Source organism: Peromyscus eremicus, chromosome 4, assembly GCF_949786415.1.
Source record: "Peromyscus eremicus chromosome 4, PerEre_H2_v1, whole genome shotgun sequence".
Taxonomy (NCBI): domain Eukaryota; kingdom Metazoa; phylum Chordata; class Mammalia; order Rodentia; family Cricetidae; genus Peromyscus; species Peromyscus eremicus.
Window position 1 is genome coordinate 123,903,962 of NC_081419.1, and position 14,118 is coordinate 123,918,079.

The following is a 14,118-nucleotide window of genomic DNA, read 5'->3' on the forward strand; positions in this document are numbered from 1 at the left end:
CTCTGGAAAGTTGTCCTCTGACCTCCACATGTGTTCCATGGTGTGCAAGCACACGCACACACGCGCGCGCACGCGCGCGCACACACACACACACACACACACACACACATATATATATAAAACAATTAAACTGGCATTGTATTGAAGAGGGAAACAAAACAGCATTGGGACACCTGGTGAAAGGATACATAACTTTGTTTACACTGTAGTAACAATAGATCCACCCCACAACACAGTGACTACAGATAATGGAATGACTGCTATTAGTTACTTTTCTTGTTGCTGTGATCAATGCCTATAAAAATCAATAAGGAAGGAGGGGTTTATTCTGGCTCATGGTGTGAGGGTACAGTCTATCGTGGTGGGGAAGGCATGCCGGCAGGAGTGTGAGGCTGCAGGTCACATTTTGACTGCAGTCAGGAAGCAGGGAGATCAGTGCTGGTGTATGGTTCACTTTCTCCTTTTTATTCAGACTGGGACCTCGGTCTACATTCAGTGAGGGTCTCCCCACATCAATTGAAACAGTTTAGAAACTCCTTCACAGACGTGCCTAGAGGTTTCTCTACTAGATGATTCAAGGTCTTATCACACTAACCACATCAACCATCATGTGGCCTAAAGTGGATTTTAAGAATTACTACAAAATATGATAAACATTGGAAGCAGAACTTACATTACTTCACTCCATATAGACGATCCATATTGTACATATTTTGAAACCTCATGCTGTACCAAGTACACACAACTTTTACCTACTAAAGCTATGGTAGTTTGAATAGGAATGGCCCCCATAGACTCGTGTGAGTGGCATTAGTAGGAGGTATGGCCTTGTTAGAGGAAGTGTGTCACTGTGGAAGCAGGCTTTGAGGTCTCATTTGCTCAAGTTATGCCCAGTGTGGTACACAGTATCTTTTTGTTGCCTAAGATCAAGATGTAGAACTCTCAGCTCTGGCACCATGTCTGCCTGCATGCTGCCATGTTTCCCACCAATAACAATAACGGACTAAACCTCTGAAACGGTAAGCCAGCCCCAATTAAATGTTTTTCTTTATAAGAGCTGTCATGGGCCGGGCGGTGGTGGCGCACGCCTTTAATCCCAGCACTCGGGAGGCAGAGCCAGGTGGATCTCTGTGAGTTCGAGGCCAGCCTGGGCTACCAAGTGAGTTCCAGGAGAGGCGCAAAGCTACACAGAAAAACCCTGTCTCGAAAAACCAAAAAAAAAAAAAAAAAGAGCTGTCATGGACATGGTGTCTCTTCATCTCAATAGAAGCCCTAACTGAGAGAAATACTTAACTCACTAGGTGGTAGAGAGGTGATTGGATGGTTGACCACACTTGTTACTCTTCTAGGACATCAGTTCCTAGTGCCTACATGGCTTTAACTCCAGTCCTAAGGACTCTGCTGCCCTCTTCTGGCCTCTGGGGCACTGCACACATTTGACACACAGACATACTCACAGACAAAAACATTCACATAAAATGAAAAATAAATTGAACTAATTAAATTTTAGAAATAAAAAGAAAAGAGGTAGACTAGAGGATCTTTGTTGGAGGGGAGTGGAAGAGAAATCCTGATGGGTCAGACATTGAAACTAAGACATTTCAAAGCCTAGGTGGACATCAGGGATCAGAAAGAAAATATGGCTGGTGGTGTTGAGGGTGACTCGGAGGACTGGGTAGAGGAGGACGGAAATTTTCTCTAAGACAAGAAGTGTGACTTGAGAATGGACACTGAGTCCGAGTGGATGCATGTTAACCGAACCTGCCAGCAGGTGGTGCCAGTGTGCCATTTGTGATAAACTGGGTTCTAAGGCTTCTGCCCCTATGGGGGCCCAGGAAAATCCATGGAAATCTGAGGATATCTGTTTCTCCAGTTGCCTTCTTGTGTCTGAGTAGCCCAAGGTGTGGTCATTGAGAGGCACTGATCTCCAGACCAGCTTTCTACCTGCCTATGTGTCGGAAGTGTGGTTCTATTCCTACCTACCTATGTGTCAGAAGTGTGGTTCTATTCCTACCTGCCTATGTGTCGGAAGTGTGGTTCTATTCTGTCAACAAAGTAACAAAAGTGGGGACTAAATAAGACAGCTGGAGGCTCTGGCTCTCCAGTCTAAGTCTGGAGAGCCTTCAGCATTTCAGGAACCCACAAAGGGGAATCCAAGGTAACATGAGAGCAGGACAGAGCCACGGAGTTCTCCAGCGAGCTAACTTCAGCGACATTCAAGGGTTCTCCCAAAGGCGACCCTGTGAGTCAGCTTGTCACTGTGACAGGAAAAAAAAAAAAAAAAAAAAAACAGGTCCCAGGACTTCAGAATTTTTGTTGTATAGTTGCTTAGCCTCCACATGTTGAGCATAAATACAGTACAGAGAAGCTTGCCCACCTCATAGTGGCCAGGAGGAAAGAGAGGAGCAGGATCCTAACGTCCCCTCAAGGGCACAACTCCAGTGACCTAAGTCCCTTCCACTAGACCCTACCTCTCCCAGGCTCTGCCACTTCCCAACGTGCCACTGGCTGGCAGCAGGGCCTTTTATCCATGGCCTTTGGGGGACATTTAAAACCCCCCTTAACTGATCACCCATCATAGCAGGATATGAAGGAGCCTGTGCACACACAGAATCAACCTGTAGGTAGGAGCAGAAGTTTAAGTTAGGGTACAGGGAGAGTGTTTCACAAAAGCTGGGTGGGGGTGGGGAAGGCAGCCCTGATAAGCCCTTGGGGCAATTATTAATTATCAACAGATGGAGAAATTAGACTGGGCCTCTACCCTACGGCTTGAAAGAAAACACTTCCAGGTAGGTTAAAAATGTAAGGGTGACAGACAAAACCATGAAGCCTTTTGATCCTTTGATTTACATGACACTTTAGTTACCCCAGGACCGTGACTCACTAGAGTCACTTTATTTTGCTTAGGAATTAGTGGGAGTTTTCGCTGGATTCGACAAGTGCCCCTCCACTCCTGCTATTTTTATTCATGGCCGGCCTTCTTTCTCTGTATCATTTTGTTCCATATCTGTAGATACACTCAAACATAAATAAATAATGTTTTTTTTATTTTATTTATTTGTTTATTTTTGGTTTTTCTCTTCTTTCTTTCTTTCTTTCTTTCTTTCTTTTTTTTTTTAACTGCTCCAGTCAATGGAAGGGGACTTTATTTGGTCCCGGGGTCATGGGCCAGGTACGGCCCCAGCTTTATTTGACCTTCTTCTTGGGGCACAGGTTGTTGGTGTGGCCTCACTGCTTTTTGTGGCAGTTGACCGCACGGGGGTGCAGGCATCTTGTCACAGTTGTACTTGTAAGCGAGTTGATGAAGGGACGGCTCGATGATGCCACCACGCAGGCGCAGCACCAGGTGCAAGGTGGACTCTTTCTGGATGTTGCGGTCCGACAGGGTGCGGCCATCCTCCAGCTGCTTGCCGGCAAATATCAGCCTCTGCTGGTCTGGTGGGATGCCTTCCTTATCTTGGATCTTGGCCTTGACATTCTCGATGGTGTCACTGGGCCTGACCTCAAGAGTGATAGTCTTGCCCGTCAGGGTCTTCACAAAGATCTGCATGTTGGCATCTGCTCGGCCGCCTCCTTGAAGAGAAAGAGTATTTTTGGTTTTTCAAAACAGAGTTTCTCTGTGTAACAGTCCTGGCTGTCCTGGAGCTCACTCTGTAGACCAGGCTGGCCTAGAACTCACTGAGACCCACCGCCTCCGCCTCCTGAGTGCTGGGATTAACGGCATGCGCCACCACCGCCTGGATAAAGAATGTTTTTAAAGCTCATCTGGAAGTGCATGTGTGCTCATTTTTCCTTATCATCATTTCCTAAATAACACAGCCTACAGCTATCTACATGGCGTTTACATTGTGTTACACATTGTAAGTCACCTAGAAAGGACTGAGCCATATGGAATGATGCATGCCGGTTCTATGAAGATGCCATGTTGTATCTGTTACTTTTCTGTTGCTGTGAGCTCCCAATCCTCCTCCCTCAGCTTCCTGATTGTCAGAAATACAGGTGTGCCACCACTACACCTGGTTTTAAATGATGTGTATAGGAACCTGATATTTTACTTACTGAGTGCTTTTCTTTCGTGGTTATCTAAGTGCATATGTGGTGTGAGTTCATGTGTATGTGTGTTCATATGTGTGTGGGTGCACCTGTGAGGGCGGGTCCCGTACAAGCATGTGCGTATGTTTATGTAGAGACTCAAAATTGGTGTCAGGTGTCTTTTTCTATTGCTCTCCACTTATTTATTGAGGCAGAGTCTCTCAGTGGAGCCAGAGCTCGCCAATTACAGCTACTCTAGCTAGCCAGTTTGCCCTGTGGCTCCCGCATCTACCTCCCGAGAGCAGGATTACAGGCAGGCCACCATGCCTATCCAGCTTTTACACAGACTCTGGAGATCTCAACTTCAATCCTCATGCTTACACAGCAAACATTTTATCCATTGAGCAATTTCCTCTGTTCCCTGTTGAATGCTTCCAATATCTACCAAGATAACCTTACCGTGTAGTTATGCTAATAAATGTATAAGTAGTTTCCTTCACAATATTAAAATACCTTTGCATTCCTGGGCTATGTATAACAATATTTAAATGCCTTTGTATGCCTGGAGTAGACCTTCTGCAGTCCAATAACATGCCTAGGATTCTGTTGAGTTGTAAACACTGATAGTCATTTGAAAATTTCACATTTCCATTTATGAAGCTAAATAGTGTGTTAACTTTTGGGGGTTCTAGAACTGGGGTGATGTAAGGGTTAGAAATCCTATATTTTTTTTCTGTGTTCAGGAGCAAGATCTATACCATAAAAATGTTTTATTTAACTTTCAAGAATTTGCATGTGATTTTGCCATCAATCCACAGCCATATTACAGTATGTTTTATGGAGTCTTTGTTTAATGATCTTTAATACTGTCTTGGGTTAGGGTTTCTATTGTTGTGAAGAGACACCATGACCACAGCAACTCTTATAAAGGAAAACATTTAATTGAGGTGACTTACAGTTCAGAAATTCAGTCCATTATCATCATGGTGGGACATGGTGGTGTGCAGGGAGACATGGTGCTGGAGAAGTAGCTTAGAGTCCTACATCTTGCAGGCAACAAGCAATGGTCTGAGACACTAGGCATGGCTTGAGCATATATGAGACCTCAAAGCCCACCTCCACAGTAACACACTGCCTCCAACAAGGCCATACCTACTCTAACAAAGCCACATCTCCTAATAATACCATTCCTATGAGCTTATGGGGGCCAATTACATTCAAACTACCACATGTACTTTGTGCTTTTGTTGATTCAATGTTAGTAATGTGTATTTTCTCAGAAAATATACCTTTTGTAGATTTTCCCCTAATAAAAGCCTTATAGGTTTGAATTTCATTTTTTTGTTTGTTTGTTTTATTTTATTTTATGTGTGTGAGTCTTTTGTCTGCATATATGTTTATGTATTTTATGCATGCCTAGTGCCCACAAAGTCAGAAAAAGGACATTGTATCCCCCATAACTGAAGTTACAGATGGTTCTGAGTTTTTGTGTGAGTGCTGAGAACCAAACCTAGGTTCTCTGAATGAACAACAAGTGCTCTTAATCACTGAGCCATCTCCGCAGCCCATTTCTTAATGGCTTTTAAAGCAAATTAATGAACATACCAGCCATTTTAGTTGTGAAAAGTGATTTTATTTTATTTTTTGAAACAAGATTTCATGGCCAGGCCTTTAATCCCAGCACTTGGAAGGCAGAGGCAGATAGATCTCTGATTTGGAGGCCAGCCTGGTCTACAGAGTGAGTTCTAGGACATCCAGGGCTACATAGTAAGACCATATTTTGGAAAAAAAAAAAAGGAACAAGATCCCACTCTGTAGCTCAGGCAAGCCTAGAACTTGAAATCCTCAATCTCCCAAATACCCCACTGGACTATAGGGTTTTCTTACATATTTAACATAGTTTTAGCTGGGTGATCACATAATTATGGTCCAGCTACTGAGGAGACTGAGGCAGGAGGATCTTTTTATCCAAGAAAATCAAAATAGCTTGGCAACATAGCAAAAGTTCATGCCAAGGAAAAAAGAAAAATATGTATACATCTATACATGCATTTATTATATAAATATATGATTTCCCCTTTTCTCACATTATTTCTGGTATCTCCTTCTTCTTTATAATATTTCAGAGAAATTTGCCCATTGTTCATACATTTATTCAGAACCAATTGTCAAATGTCATTCATTTCATTTTCACTGTACTTTAAGCCTCTTTATTCCTACTCCTACCTGTTTTCCCCTCTAGAGGATTTCTCGCTCGGCGACATTTTACCATCATCTCACAGATCTTACTGTGGGACAATTCACAGACAGCGTTAACACTTTATTAAGACTTTGTGAGTGTAATGCATGCAAGTTGCATGGGTGTGGTGTCGCTTTTCCTGGGGATATGTGAGCAAATCTGAATTTATTCCAGACAGAACACTGACAACAGACCACGGAAACAATTCCACCCAAGTCTAGCCTAGTGAACTAGTGAGTTTATGGGGGTCACTTACAGGTACATGGTTGACTCAAAAGCAGCCGTGTAAGCAAAAGGCCACCACGGCATGGACATTGACTCGCAGCAGCTGCAACTCTAGGGTGACCTGTGTATTGTGCAGGCAGACCCGTCTGGCTGGACAGTCTCCCCTTCCCTGAAACTATTTCATTTCCATAACCCTGGGGAGGAGCTGCATGAATTTTATAACTTTCTGAGCTTCCAGGATCTGCTCATTTTCTTCAGGTCTGAGGAAATACACAACAGTTACTGGCTCCCTTCCTCAAACTCAACTTTTGATAAATTAAAGATGAAGGACGAGAGCAAGAACCTGAGGATAGTGCATGATAAAAACGTGTGAGAAGGGGCTAGAGGAATGGTTCAGCAGTTATGAATGCTTACTGCTCTTGTAGAGGACCAAAGTTTAGTTCCCAGCACCCATAGTAGCTCACAACAGCCTATAACTCTTAATTCCAGGGAATCCAATACTCTCTCTGGCCTCTATGGGCTCTTGAACATGTGTAATGCACATAAATCAAAAATAATAAATTAATTTTTAAAAGAAAAAATGTATGTGAACACCCACCCACTCACACTGTCCTCATGAGATAAAAGAAACGAGGTGAGTGTAGCCCAGGGCTCAGAGCAAGGGCTGCCCTCTCTAGGCAAGAAGGATGGAAGGACTTCTGGTTTTCACCAGTGTTCAGGCCCAGGACTCAGCCAGGATCAGTAACAGCCAGAATAAACCAAAGTGAGCAGACTAATTTATTCCACAGTGTGCAATCAGTAGTATTCAATATTTACAACACTATGGAACGAACATGGATAAAAATAGCCTGTTTTCTCATTTGAAGAGATGGTGTATGAGTGTGTGTGTGTGTGTGTGTGTGTGTGTGTGTGTGTGTGTGTGTACCCAAGCTGATGGATTCCTGAGATAATTTGCAGAGGAAGAGGCCCAAAACAAACAACGCTTCTTCAGACAATGAACTCCAAAAGGTGACTCAGCCAGGGCCACTGCCCCACAGTGTGCTACACAGGAGCCTGAAAGACAACCTGCTGTGCATGCTCCCTAAAAAGGGACAGAGGGGAGAGCCTATCAAGGGACCAGCAAATAGCCTTGAGCCAGACATACCACACGTTTATTTTTAAATAATAAATAAACAGCAAAGGAAATACAGGAAAGAAAACATTCATGAATCCACATCACTAAAGTGCTTCCAAACATAAATTCAAAAGGACCAAGAAATCAGGTCTGACCTTCTGACAGTCTCCAGATATTTAACAATTGCCTAAACATGGCTCCAGGTGATTTCAGAGGAGAGTATGGCTTTCTTTGCTGTTTAGGCATTGGATATTCAAAACCTATCAAGTGACGCTCAACACAAAATTACTGCCTACTGTGAAAGCAAGAAAGTCTAAGACCCAGTTCAAGGAAAGGTGATATAGCATCCATTTGTTCATTCATCTTTTTAGAAACTTCACCTAGGAGTGTAAAACAATTATTTATATTCAAACCTGTAACCCCAGCACTGGAGCGGCTGAGGCAGGAGATCATGAAATTGAAGCTAGCCTGGGCTGCACAGCAAGACCCTGCCTATCTCAACAAAACCAAATAAATCCAAATGTTCTTAGAGTGAAGTGGTCAGACCAGCACTCTTAATGATTTAACCACATCTCAAATGATGCAGGTAGAAATACTCTCTCTCTAAGGTCTTGCATAGCCCAGGTTGATTGGGATGCTCTTGAACATCTGATCCCTTGTTTCTACCTCCTGAGTGCAGGGATTACAGGTGTGTGCCACCACATCTGTTTATGTGGTGCTGGGGATTGACCACAGGCCTTCATGTGTGCTATCAACTGGGCTACATCCTACCCCATCCCTAAAATTATCTTTGAACTTCAGATCTTCCCTACTCAAATTCTACAAAGGAGAAACAAAATTTTATACCAAACTGAGTGATTCAAGAGATTGTACAAATGTTCTCCCTTCTAGAATTAAATGGAACTTCCCCTAGATCATTATATATATTCAATATTGTAATGCTGCCTCTTATCCAGATGTTTCAGGAAGAAAATCAAACTGAAGGTGTTTGTCTTGACCAGTCTTATCTCCTAAAAATTGCTCGTGAGAAATATGCATATTTCCATTTTTGGGGAGGGGCAAATCTGTTGGTCTCATGAGGCTCCCACCTTTGGGGGCTGGGGCACCTGCAGCCCTGGAGCATGGGAACATGCCTGATCACTGGATTCCGGGGGCATTTTCTTTGTCTCCTGCCTGGAAGAGCTGGACAGGTCAATGGCCTCATCTTCCAAGCTATCCTCAGGGTTCAGGCTTGTTTTGTCTGGGCCCCTTTCAGGTCCATCCTTTTTAGCACCTTCTTTGAGGTGGTCAAAACCCCAGAGTCCTGCTAACTTGTCTTCACTTTCTGGTTTTCTCATCCCTGTCGACTTTTTATGCATTCCTGGAAAACAACAACAACAACAACAACACTGGAGATTGTTTGTTTGTTTGTTTGTTTGTTTGTTTTTGAGGCAGGGTATGTCTATGTAGTCCTGATGGTCCTGGACCTTGCTATTATAGACCAGACTGACCTCAAACTCACAGAGATCCGCCTGCCCCTCCTTCCCAGGTACTCAGATCAAAGGCATGTACCACCACATCAGGCTCAAAAATATTTTTAAACTCAGCAATTAAGTACATTCCTTTCTTCTCACTGTTCTTTCTATCTCTAAATTTTTCTTTGTCAATGTTCCTCTAGGGCCTAAAGGAGAGCCACCAAGTAGTTAACTCCCAGCATTAGATTTAGAAGGCCCTATCCACCAGCTGTCACTCCTGAAAAATTGCTTTGTTGGGTGACACAGTGACTTCACGTTTGTTTGGATAATCAACAAACCCTAGTTCAGCACTAAACCCACTTGCTTGTGTGACTGAAGTCCCACGCCTCAAGGACCCCTGTTCGTGTGCTTTCTGAGGACTGGGCTTGGCTCTCCATCCCCACTTCTCTCTAATCTCTTCCGTCCTTAGGCAAAGTCCAGGCTGTATCTCCGGTTCTCAGCACAGCACCTGGGCGGAAAACTACTTGCTGAACTTTCCCAACCTAAAATCCCACTATGATCCACCTAATTTTCTGGTAGTGATTATCTTGTGACCCAAGCTTGCAAACTCTGAACCCAAGCAGATCAGTAAGGGGTAAGTGCACCAGAAAGGGCTTGACCTCACCAGTGGGGGCACTACTTACTTACTAATCTAGAACACACTCGTTAAATCGGGACCAGGACCCGGCCTATTACTTCAGCTATGCTGCGAACAGAACGGAATGCTTTAGATTCTCCCTGCTCTGCATGGCCCTATTAACCTTACACTCTAAACTGTATAGTTTCTAAACTTTCAAGCAGCATTCACCACTTTGAAAATATGTATCAAACACAAGGCAAGTCTCTGTCTATTTATAAGTTTTTAATACATACCAGTGTGAAAAACCTAAGAGGACTTTCCCACACAGTGCCTCCACAGTTCCGACGAAAATTAAGGCTAGGAATTAAAAAGTCCAGACTGGGCCTAAACCTGAGACCTGTCCTGCTTTGCTCTGCAAATCCTTGGTGAGGACCCCGCCCACCTCTCTGGTCTTGTTCTCAGCCAGGGCTTACCCAGAAGCCAAGGCGCACAGGAGCCGTGCGGGCTGTCCGCGGAGTTGAGCACCGAATCTGGCAGTGGGATGCAGTGGCGCACCATGGCCCCGTAGAGTCCGTACTCAGCCATCACGCTGCTGCCGCCCCAGCGCTTCTCTCGCTTACGCCACTTGGCCCTCCGGTTCTGGAACCAGACCTGGTTAGAGGCAGAGGAGAGGCCGAGAAGCTCGAGAAGAGACATATAAAAACGGGGGCCTGGAGAGCGCGTGCGCTCGGGGACTCTGGGTCTGCAAAAGGTCCATTCGGCACCCACAAGCCTGAAGGCCTGCGTAGCAGCAGCCCTCCAAATCCGCAAGGACTCAGCATCATGGGAATAACATAAGAGTTGCTTCCTCTGAAGTTTTTTAAGGAGTCGGAAAGCAAAAATAAGGAATGAAAAAGACCCTTTCCTGTAGTGTGTTTATAAAGGGGCTGCCTACAGCGTTTCCTGATTTTTCTGTTTAGAAAGTCTACAGCGGCAATGGCCCCTTCAAATATCGATTGATGGATTGCTGCTATTTCTCCTAAAGAAAATACATTAATTTAAACAATACATGATATACTGAAACTTAGAGCAGCAAGTCACTGGCAGCTCTTCCAACAGAGAGCATGTCCGCCAGCACAAGAGAACTTTCAGGGTGGATACGCCTATGCGGAGATAGCACCGTGTGACACGAACTCAAGCTGTATTCGGTGACTTAAGAACTAAAGATGAGAACTAAATATGTCTTCATACAGTCTTCTAGTTCAACACACAATTGCGTACTTTCTTTAAACATCATTTTTTATTAATTTTGTGTGCGTGAGTGTAGAAGTTGGTGTGACAAGCACACATATGGAGGGCAGAGAACAATTTGCAAGAATTAGTGCTCTCCTATCAAGTGGGTTCCAGGGATTCAATTCAGGTGTAAGTCTTTTTGGTGGCAGGTGCCTTAACCCGCTAGGCCATCTTGATTGCTCACAATTGTGTAATATTTGAGGATAGGTTAGAGACGATAGAAGGAAAAAAAAAAGGCATGAAATGGCCAGAGAGAGTGCCTTTTAGTGCCTTTAACTGGGTCACTCTCAGTCCTCAATGAAGAGAACCATACGAGGCTTTTCTGAGTGGCTGTGAGCTGTTCACTGTGTGCAGGAGCGACATGTTCTCTGCAGTGTCTTTAGAAAAGAGAAAGAGCACCGCTAGACACCTGTATTCGGTCTTCAGGGAGCTCAGTTTTCACAGCCAGCATTTCCCGGGCATACACGTCAGGGTAGTGAGCCTCACCAAATGCCTTCTCCAGTTCTTCTAGTTGATGGGCAGTGAAAACTGTCCTGTAGAGAGCAAGAAATACACAGGAAATATGCCAGAAAGATAAAACCCATTTATAAACCCACAAAATCACGTCTTTAGAATTGTACAGATTCTCCTGTAGCCTCCTGAGAACTACGGGTCACCTTTGAAAATGGCTGTGTGGTTCTCATGCCCACCAGTAGACTGCTGGACCCTCTACATTCTCATACGCTGTTCTCAAAGGCAGTAGGGTTGTAGGAAAGGTAAGCAGAGAAGCCTGGACCCATACCTGTGCCTCCGTTTCTTCCTCTTGCCCGGGGTAGGGGACATCTTCAGGTCACTCTTTTCTTCAGATGGACTGTCCCCATCTGTTGGTACAAGAAGATAACTCTGAAAAATGTGAAAGTTTTTCCTATATTTTGAGCTATGTATTTTGCTATAATTTAATGTGAGGCCTAACATTGTGTGTCTGTTAAGAATGTAGAATGTAGCTGGGCGGTGGTGGTGCACGCCTTTAATCCTAGCACTTGGGAGGCAGAGCCAGGAGGATCTTTGTGAGTTCAAGGCCAGCCTGGTCTACAGATCGAGATCCAGGAAAGGCGCAAAGCTACACAGAGAAACCCTGTCTCGAAAAACCAAAAAAAAAAGAAAAAAAAAAAGAAAAAAAGAATGTAGAATGTACTTAGTGATATACACAAGCCAAGAGAGTAATTCTCACATTCCAGATACTGTCGGCACTATTTCAATTATTCCTCATAAAATAAAAGGACAAAGGCAGCTGGTATTATTATCCTTCCAGGTCACACAAGGTCAAGTTGCATTGATGAAGTTGGGATCCAAATTTCATATTCTGTAAAGCCAATGCTACTTGGCTACTTACTGTCTTTTCTAACCAGAATTCCGAAGTTGAAAGCCCACCCTGCTCCAGCATGCCTCTCCCCATGTGGACATTTCTGAGAGGCAGGATTTGTGACGTCAGAATCTTTGTCGGAACTCACCCTGCCCTGATGCACCCATTCTCCAGCCCAGGAAGCTTATGCATGCATGACATACATGTCCTCTTGATGTATGGATTCCCCTGGAAACAATACCATTCAACTGTGCAGTTGTCTACCCATATTCAATGTAGCAAAAGAGCTCAGGATAAGGAAAGCTAGAAGCTAAACTATTATCAGATTCATCATTCAAAAGTAGAATTGCCCCAAAAATAGTTTTTAAGTGAGTGAAGTCAAAAGCAATGAAAGAACACCAATTTTGTTTCTATATCAATGATATCACCACAAAACGGCATGCCTGGATTATAATATTCTATGTTGTGCTGTGGAGTGTCCGGAAGCCATTGGATACTTGGGGTGAGGAAATGCATGAGAAGTGGCCACTAAGACTTGTGGCAGATATAAAACACTGTCTGGTTGGAGAACTTATTATTCCCCAAAGCATAATTGTTTTATATTGATTACATGGAAATGATAATATTTGTATATATTGGATTGACATTCTAGTATTTAAATCAATGTCAACCGTTTCTTTTTTCTTTTAAGGTGACAGAATTTCTTACTAGTCACATGATGCTGTTTCCACGGGAAATGCTCTTGCAGAATAAAATTTACTTGCATTTTACCTTTCCTTTTATTAATATTCGGAGAAGCCACCCTATGAAGATAGCCCTTTGGATTTAAAGACACAACAAACAGAGTGTTTCATTTCATCCTATAGAGGTGAGGAGTATGCAATAAAGTCGGTTTCCTGTTGAGAGCCACAGAGACCGGCCCCTCTTTGCTTGTCAGACTCCACTCTGCCTGCCTAGCCGGGTGCTCTGCAGGACAGAGTTTCACTAGGTCCACGGTTTTGTTTTTTTTTTTTTTGCATAATTCTCTCTCCTCCCTCTCACATCTCCAGCCTCCCAGTTTCTTGCCCTGTGGAATGAATGTCTTAGGTTCCTTCTCTTTCAACACAGTGCAAGACTTTTTTTTTTTTTTCCTGAGAAAAACAGATGGACTCTGAACAAAACATGAGGTACAGCGGACAACTCCACTCCACCCCCATCCACCGTTGGGACTGGGCTCCCTTTGGGATTCCCACCTCCGGAGATCTAAGGTGCCTCGAAGGGCGACCAAGCATTCGTTACCGAGGTGCTTCTGGACCGTTCGAGGATTGGGGTCGGGAAGCTTTGCCTAATTACCCGACGTGGAGACGCTCTCACTGCGCTGCGGGCAGCCGGGCGCAGGCGGCAGGTGGACGGGGGTCTGGGCGACCGCAGACTCCGGTCCTGCGGGTGGCAGGAGCCTCAGATCGGCGAGGAGCAGGCAGCGCGCACGAGCAGCAGCCGCGGAGGGGGGTTGCGCCCCGAAGCCGCAGAGGAGGCCCAGCCCCAGCGGGAGAGCCCCGCGAGCAGGACAGGAACCGCAGAGTCCTGGCCTGGGCCCCGCAGCCTCCGCGGGAGCTTCACAGCTGGATCCTAACCCGGGTCCTGCCGGAGTTGGCAAGTCCGCCTCCAAGCCCAGCAGGTCGTTGATGGCGAAGCTTCGAAGGCGAGAGCCGCTGGGAGGACAGCCTGGCGCCAGGGCTCTACTCCTAGAGCGCCCATCTGAAAGCCCGTCCCGTCCAGTCATGCTTGTCAGCTCTCTAGACCAGGCGAGGGGCGTTGAGTCCCTCCTGGTCACCTATGCAA

General features: G+C 44.8%; 1 protein-coding gene and 1 pseudogene across 1 annotated transcript; both read right to left on the reverse strand.

Annotated features, from left to right (window-relative positions):
* Positions 1–3,186: 3,186 nt before the first annotated feature.
* Positions 3,187–3,579, reverse strand: LOC131908616 (ubiquitin-like; annotated as a pseudogene).
* Positions 3,580–8,074: 4,495 nt separating this feature from the next.
* On the reverse strand, positions 8,075–14,059 carry Vsx1 (visual system homeobox 1). The gene is made up of 5 exons (XM_059259651.1): positions 13,630–14,059; positions 11,737–11,815; positions 11,365–11,488; positions 10,157–10,334; positions 8,075–8,970 (listed from the first exon to the last, which is right to left on the reverse strand). Exons 1-5 carry the CDS (start codon positions 14,057–14,059, stop codon positions 8,684–8,686), a joined length of 1,098 nt encoding a protein of 365 aa, XP_059115634.1. The 3' UTR covers positions 8,075–8,683.
* Between the last annotated feature and the right edge of the window lie 59 nt (positions 14,060–14,118).

Coding starts and splice junctions, on each gene's coding strand:
- Vsx1 (XM_059259651.1), bottom strand. CDS start 14,059: ATGACTGGACGGGACGGGCTTTCAGATGGGCGCTCTAGGAGTAGAGCC. Junction 11,816..13,629: donor TGAGAGCGTCTCCACGTCGG/GTAATTAGGCAA, acceptor TTGTACCAACAG/ATGGGGACAGTCCATCTGAA. Junction 8,971..10,156: donor CTGTGCGCCTTGGCTTCTGG/GTAAGCCCTGGC, acceptor GTTGTTTTCCAG/GAATGCATAAAAAGTCGACA.